The 8,201-nt window shown below is 44.8% G+C and overlaps 1 protein-coding gene across 1 annotated transcript in view; it reads right to left on the bottom strand.

Annotated features, from left to right (window-relative positions):
• Positions 1–1,439: 1,439 nt before the first annotated feature.
• The window catches only part of MAML2 (mastermind like transcriptional coactivator 2), a 213,852-nt gene continuing 207,090 nt past the window's right edge, over positions 1,440–8,201 (bottom strand). The window contains exon 5 of the mRNA XM_085064654.1: positions 1,440–6,170. Within this exon, the coding sequence (XP_084920780.1) occupies positions 5,188–6,170 (983 nt within the window). The 3' untranslated portion in view covers positions 1,440–5,187. The remainder of the gene's footprint in view (positions 6,171–8,201) is intronic.

Below are 8,201 nucleotides of genomic sequence, written 5' to 3'. Positions count from 1 at the left end.
CAGGCTGGTTTTCAGCTCAGTGACAAAGACATACCTTCTGCAGGTGAGCAGCAGTACTGCATGAGGCTCACACATCCAACCTGCCTTGTCTTTTGCCTTTACAATTGAGATAGACAAAGAGATACCTTTGGGGCATGAGTTTCTTGACATATTTCAGATTTACGTTTGGGTGACTGAGAATGCCTTATTTTCCCCCTTGAGTGCAAGGGAAGCACTTTCTACCACCTGTGCTGGAAATGTTGATGTGAGGAGAGAGCCACACAGCTCCTGGGCACCTCCTCACGTCAGCATGTCCATCCAGGATCGGGAGTGTGGGCACAGCCACTGCAGTGGGACACAAGGTGTCTGCCAGCATCCTCCCCCATCCCTCCTGTGAAAGCACCAGATGCCAGGGAAGGACACAGGAGCCATTTGTGGGTGGCAATCAGATACAGTGGAGGGACTGAGCAACATTAGTAAAATAACCTGGGAGGGCAGCAGGCAGCAGAGCTGGTGTTGTGGGGGGCAGCCAAGGGAGGTGCCTTCCCCCTTACCCTGTAGGGGAAGGTGAGCAGAGAGGGACTAAAAGGGTGGCTGTGCTTCATGGCAGTCCCTCAGCATCACCACCAGCAGTGAAGCAGTTAAGATGTGGGGAGCCCTTTTTTTATTCCTCTCCATGTGAAAATAGCACAAGGCAGCCTTTGAGCACAGGCAGTGATGTGCTGACATTTGTCCCTTCGAAACATCCCCTCCACCACCCCTTCTGCTCAGCTCATGGGGCAGGAAGAGCCACCCACTTGGAGATGGAGCATGGAAAGCCTCTCGAGGAACGGGACACTTCCTCAGGGCTGACCTTCTAAAAATAGCCTGGTAGGGATGAATACTTGTGTGAAACAGTCTGCAACCCAATGTGATGTGGTACACGCTGGAATCTCTTCAGGCTGGAATCTCTTTGGGCTAGAATGAGGTAGTGAGAAGCAGGCAAGGAGGAAAGGAGGAGAATGCAGTTGCCTGACTTCTGCCTTCTCATTAGGGGTCTCTGCTAGTGAGGGGAGAGGGGCAGATATCTCCAGGGCATGGGCTTGGGCACTGGCCAGCCCTCTTGGGGTAACTAACTCTTGAGGGTGTGCAGTTCTCAGCTTTAACTTCTGCAGGATCCCAGAGCAAATTGCTGTGCTGCAAGATTCCATCAACCCATTCACCAGGAGCTAAAATACCATTTTTTTGTTAACCATTATTTGTTAACCCTTTCTGGTAAAGAAATCATGTCTTCAGTCAGCAGGAAAACATCACAGCTCTCTGGCAAAGAGGCAGACCGGGCTCCTGGAAGCTGCCAGATGTTCATTTTCCTCACCCCCCTCCTAAAATATCACCATAATTTTAAATTACTCAGCTGAATGAGCAGTTGACTAAACAGACATTCAATATAAAATTCATAGTAAGAAAAGAGACACTTGGGATAATTTTGATTGATTTACTTGGCAGAGTTTTGATAGCTACTGAAAAACATACTATTCATGTTTAGGTGAAAAATAAATGGAGTCAAATAAGTGTCACTGCATAGTACTAGGAGGTATATACAGCCACATGTAAAAATGCATAAACACAAACATTTCTGTACAGCAACTTTTCTTTTCAGTCTGTATAGAGAAACACTGGTTTATAATATGGGGAAAATATAAAGCAGACATACATGCAACAAGGACATGACAGTTACATAGGTCCCACCTGCCTCCCAACAGCTGAAATAACAATAATAACAATAATTATAATAATATAATAATAAAAGCCTTTCTCAGGGAAAAAATTTGAAACCTGGAATGTTTTCATGTTGAGGTTTCCAGAGAGCTTCAGATGTGAAACATATCTGAAGGTGATTTAAAGGCTTGATTCAAAGCCCTGTGAAGGCAATGGAAAGACTCCATTGGTTTCAGTGAGCTTGGGGTCAGACCCAGCTATTTTACCATGATCCCATTCTGCCCTCCCCCAAAACCCAAAGTTGAAATCTGCAGATAAAAATAAACAATCATATCATACAAAACTTTGTATATAGAATACAAAAGGTAACAGTTGACTTTTTGTATAAAATACAACTTTTTGATAGTATATTTATTTCACATATGTATAAATATAACCCAAATAATATGATTTTTATTATTCCTACCAAAATATTATTACTTTTTGTTGTTGTTTTTTACAAAAGTTTACAAAACAAATAATTCTTTATATTTACAACCCAATACTGTGAAGAGTGCCCAGTCAATGATGAAAAATAGACTTTAAGGGTAGTGCACTTAGCCATTGCAAAGAAAGAAAAAAAAAGACACTAGCTCCATTCAGATACAAGTGTTCTGAAGAAATGGTACTGGATTCAAGTTTTGGTTGCAAGAGTCTTTCACAAGCTCGCATTTCAAATGCATCAGGCATATATTTACAGGACTGGAAATGGCCTCTACCTTTTTTGAATTTACTTAAGACAGGATGTAATTTTGCTCCTAGGGATGGCACTCCCAGCCCAGAGTCTTTTGCACTCCAGGCTGAGGCCAACAGGACAACACTCAGCATTGAGTCCACCACTGCATGATACCATAGAACCATAGAATCATAGAATATCCTGAGTTGGAAGGGACCCACGGGAATCACTGGGTCCAACTCCTGACTCCTTGGGATCAGCTCCTCAGCGGAACAATTTTTTTACATCATTTGAGGATCTGGAAATCAGTCTGGTCTTAATACAGAAACCAGTGGTGGCTTTTTCAATGGCATGTGAGGGTAGTTGAAGTCACCAGACTTCAGTGCCCACTGCTCATGGTGGTACTAACTCAGCCTCGGCCTCAGTGGCATCCATCACAGTCATCTGTTCCTACCAGAGCACTGGCAGTCACTGCTGACCTGCTTGTGTGTGAGGCACATGAGCCCATCTTCCTTCCACTTCAAACTCATGCGCCTACTACTTCAGTCTAGTTTTGCACAATTTATATGGGACACATTTGTTAGATCACATCTGTATCTCTCCAAACTTAGGTGGGACCCCAGTGGCCTGAGCTGAAAAGCTCTTCAAAGACTTAGGAAAACTTGTACTGACATATCAAAGGGACTGTATGTACCCCAGCCAAAACTGGGGAGAAGAGGGAGCTTTCTGGGCAGCTGAGTCACCATGTTACTCAATGCAGGGGTGTGCAATGATCACTAGCTGAGCTGGCAGGAGGGACTCCTCAGCAGGCTTTCTTGTCCCTCTTATTTCTCTGGGAATGAACAGCCTCAACTGGCATATCTAACTAAATGCCCAAGTTACACCTTTTGTGGAGGTGCTGGTGCTCGTTTGCGTGACGATGCTTCTTGAAACATCTTGGAAAATTGTGCCCATTTGAAATGACAGGGTGAAATGACTGGAAAAGCCTTATTAAAACCGCTCCCAAGAAGTAGGTCAGATAAGTGCAGAGGCTATTGTCAAATAGTCTACTCATCCCACTGCCACTAACAAGGATGAATAAAGAACTTGCATGGGCAGAGCAATGCCTCTTGGCACCAAGGCATGCGAACGTAGGCATTGTATTCCTTTGCCACATCTAGTTTTAGCTAATTCAGAGGAGGCTGAATGTGAAACACATCGCACCACATCATTTTAAAGAAGAGCTTTTCATTTGAATCGCAAGATCTGTTCCCATCCATGAATCCTGTCTGAATCACTGTGGAGCTCCTTTAGAATGATATAGCATATCCTTCTGATGCCCTTACTGACCAATACTACAGAAAATAATTTAATATACTCAAGATTATTCCCTGGCAAGGGTGGGACAGCCTGTGTCTGTACTGATCTGCTCTGTTAGCCTTCAAGGCAAGGTGGCTGCACTCTGCCTATGGGAATGGTCCTTGCCCCAGGGTATCTTCCTAGTGAGGCACAGAAATTGCTCAGGGCAGTATTAGCTGGGCCATCCCCAAACCCAGAACAGATGATTGAGTCCAGTGCCCAGAAGTAATCCCCAGAACTGTTTCATGTAGAAGCACAGCTGCAGCTGAGTGGAGCCTCCTACTGTGAGTTACAATTGATGTGCATGCTAGTATCAGGGGCAGAGCCTCTCATACTCCAGACAGAGGCTGTGGAGACCTGGGCCATCACCAGAACTCTTTCAACTCCCCACATATGGCAAGGGAGAAAACGGGATGGAACCAAATGCTGTGCAATCAAAATGGCAGCTTCTTCCCAGGCAGACAGATGATGGCATTTAGTCTGGGCTAAACCTGTTTGAGAGAAGATCAGGCTGAACTACCTGATTGATACTCGCCATGATTTGTGATGAAATCGAGGACAGTGGCTTAGCTGAGCCACTTTAGGTATTTGCCCTCCTCTAAGATGGACTGGGAGAGTAGTCAGTGAGGGTCAAATCATGAGCACCCTTCTCACTCAAGTTTCTATTAAGTCACTGGAGTCCCTGGGGTAGGGCAGGGTGGCAAAGTGAGGATCCTGAGCTTTAGCAGTAGTTCATCTCATGTTTCCCTCAATGCCCAGAATGACCATGCTGCTGGCAGGACAGCAGCATCCTCTAGTACTCACTTCAAACATTGATGAAAGGGAGAAAGCAAATGCTAGAGCACACCGAGAAACACACTGGATGATCTGTTTCCTTCTTCCCTTGGATGAGACCACTTACCCTGCTGTGTGCTACAAAAGGTACAGCATTTATAACAAAATCATTGAGAAAGCAAATATAAGTTTGTACTGTGCAGAAGTAAACAGTTTTTGTAATGCCATGAGATTTACACAGGGCTTGATGCTGTCAGGGCTGAGCAGTCCCAGGTTAATGGCTGAAGAACTCTGGACCACTTGGGGTCTTACTTGCACTCAGAGATGTGATGTTCCACAGCCCATACCACTGTCTGGTGCTTCCATGTGTGGGAAGCTGAACACGACTTTTCCTGCAGCCCCTGTGAGAAGAACCTATGACTTTGCAATGGTCTGGGCACAGGTGTGGGGAACAGACCCTTCACGTGTTTTCACTCTTTCGTGGCAGGCAGGAATATTCACTTATGCTGTCACTTCAGTTTTGTTCCTAGAGCTACTCTTCAAATAGGGCAGTTGCCCTGTGTTGTATTTTAAAGGACAGCCCAGTTACTGGAGTGTAAATTAATGAAGCAGGTTGTTGGCATCTAAAGAGAAAGCTAATGTCCTTGCTGCCTCTTAATCTGGTTCGCTCGTGGTACTGTCACTTACGAGTGGTTCCCTAAAATTTCATCGAGGTTGATGTCTTTCATCCAGTCATCGTTACCAGGTTCTGTTTTCAGTAAAGAATCTATAAAATCTGAGTCACTGTTGAGCGCAGGTCCTATACTGTCAGCTTGCTGGTTCAGAAAGTCAAACGCTAGGTCATTACCATGGTCACTTCCTTGGTAAGCCCGGGAGGTTTGGTTGGTGGTTGTGAAACCAGTTGATGGCAGAGATGACGGCGGTGTCATGCTTGTTCCTGGCTGATTCAAGGTAGGCACAGTCTGTCCTCTCAGCTGGTTGGGTCTTATGCTGAGCCCTCGTAGTGAGCCAGCAGATTGTCCATTTAGAGTCTGGTGCATCTGGTTTAGAGGAGGCCTCATCTGGACTCCTGCTGTTAACTGGTTAGGAGGTGCCAGTGCACGCTGAGGAAAATGCTGGTTGCCTACACTGCGTTGCAGGGACTGGTTAGGATATGGAGTGCCGGTGGGGAAGCGCACCCCTGCAGGTTTCAGTGCATCCTGCTGCTTCACTGCAGCCTCTTGTGGGGCCCAGTTCTGGGCGTTGGCAGTGGCCGTGATCATCACGTTGGCCGGCCGTTGAGCAGGGATACCTGTCGCTCCATGGGTCAAGCTTGGCCTGATTTGCTGAGAGTTGACCACCGACCCTGTCCCAAAAGCTGCCACATTGTTTCCCTGGGTCATGCTTTGCTGTCGGGACACCATGGGGTTATTCTGACTGGGCAGAGCTTGATTTTGGTTTCTGTGTGGCTGCATTTGGTTCATTCCTGAAGTCACATTGTATGTGCTTGGTTGGTTGCAGGGAAGGTTCCCGTAGCAGCCCATACTCCGAGCAGCAGGAACAGAAGGCATCCGAGTTCCAGCAGGGGTGGACATGAGGCTGGAGCTCTGGGGCATGATGCTGTGAGTTGAAATTGGGTTGGATAAGGGCATGTTGTTGGAGCTCATGCTCACGGCTGGTGAACCACCTGGAAAGGAGAAAACAGAAGTGTTAACAACAAGCACAAGTGCATCAAGGTGCGGTGTCATTCAAACATCAACAGCTCAAAAATCCAGTTTTCTATCAGCAGGGTTTCTTGAAGAAGACACTTTGCTCTTACAAGGACTTATATGAGCTTGTTCAAGGCCTTCAAGATGCCTATGATCCAAAGGCTGGTTTGGCTTATATTAAGCCACTTGTGGTCTTTCCATCCCTTCAGAGGAGAGCACATGAGCCAAAACTGGTGTTCATTTTAAGAGAAATATTGGAGCAGGAAAGGACAGACAGAACCACTGGGCAGGAGAGGACACTTTTCTTCCTTCCTTTACAGAAGCACTAGACATGTCAGACAGGACAAAGCCTAGGTGATCAGAGATCAAGAACTTTTCTTCCTTACAGGGAAGAGAAGCTCATATAGCTCCCTCTAGAGACAATGGGGAGTGAGAGGCACTTTCATCAGGCTCCTTTTCCACCTTTCTTAGATACCTACAGCAGCAGTATCCATCTTTTTTGGGAATGTCTGTCCCAGGTGACAGCAGGTGCCATTTTTTAAACACAGCCAGTGTAGATGGCACTGTGGAGAAGCCCCTCTGCACATAATCAGCTTCTCCATAGCTTAATTCCCTTTGCTACTCTTGCTTCCAGTACAAACCCTACAAGAAGCACAGCTTGGAGCAGTCAGGTTCAAGGCAAATGAAAGGAGATGTTTCTTCACACAATGTGTGGGTCAGCCAAGGAAATCTGTGCCACATGGCACAGTACAAGCTAAATTCTCATACCTCTCTTTGTGGCTCCCAAAATGTGAGAAAAGCTGTCGAATGGGCTTGCTACCAAGGTACCCCTGCATTTCAGGAATTCCCAAAGCCTTGCCCAGAGGAGGAACAAAGAGATTTGCTATTTCATAGGGAGCAACTAATAGCAATATTTGGGCATGGGACACTACCTTGGTGTGATCCTTTGTACATATGGCAAACCCAGATGGAATTTGACTGACTTTGACTTCAGCATCAAATCTTATTATATATTCGTCTGTGTGATTAATTTTAATGGTTGGTCCATTAGATCATCAATTCCTACCACACAGGTGCTTCAAGACTGTCATGCTTGCAACATTCTCCAAATTCTTCAGTCTCAGTGTGTGGCATGTTTTCCAGTCCTTTGGAGCTCCTTTCAGAACTTGACCATTTTTGGCATTCACTTTCAAAGCTGTACATCATAGCTGATCGCAGTAATAACTTTTGCACACCTCCAGTATGGATGTAAAGTAAGCCCTATTTTTCCTGTTCAGCATCATCTCAGAAATTGTGTGTCCATATCAATCACTGTGAATATCTGTCAGCCATTTCCTTTTGAGCTATGTTAATTTTGTGTCACTCAGGTTTCTTAACCAAAATAGGCAGTAAGAAGTCAGATGCTTTAAAGGATATTATCTAAACAAATATTGCCTTTAAGTTGTGGTCTCATTGAAAAAAATACCAGGCGAGTTTGAAAAAATTCCACATCAGCCCATGCTGCTTGATATTAATTATGTCCCCTTCCTAAATTCTTTATTATTTGGGCTGTATCTGCTCCCCAGCAGTTTTGCTGAGCTCTGCATTACGCTACTATGGCTGCAATTACCTACTTAGTCTTGTAATTTTTATCATGGCATTAGCAGTCTCCTTTGGTGTTTCGAGACTAAATAAAAAGTGACACTAAGAATTTGGAGAGCCTCTCAGCCAGCGCTTTTAAAACTCTTTAAGACAAATCATGGGCATACATATTTAAAAAGTCTATGTTTGGGAACAGCTGTTTAATATACTTTTCCTGTTGAAATTTCATCATAATGATGTTCAGCTCCCACAGACTGGAACCAACGAAGAAATGTTCATATATTTCTGCCTTTTCTGCATTATTTTTACACATGTGCTATTTCCATTTAGTAATAAATGCAAAGGATTAATTTTTTTCCTTAAGGACTTAAAAAAGAACTCTTCTCAAATCATTATTAACACTGAGCGTGACTCCACAACCAGAGTGC

This window comes from Lichenostomus cassidix, chromosome 1 (assembly GCF_008360975.1).
Source record: "Lichenostomus cassidix isolate B80296 chromosome 1, HeHo_3.0, whole genome shotgun sequence".
NCBI lineage: Eukaryota > Metazoa > Chordata > Aves > Passeriformes > Meliphagidae > Lichenostomus > Lichenostomus cassidix.
The sequence above is the reverse complement of the archived record's forward strand: the minus strand, read 5'-3'. Positions and strand labels throughout refer to the sequence as shown.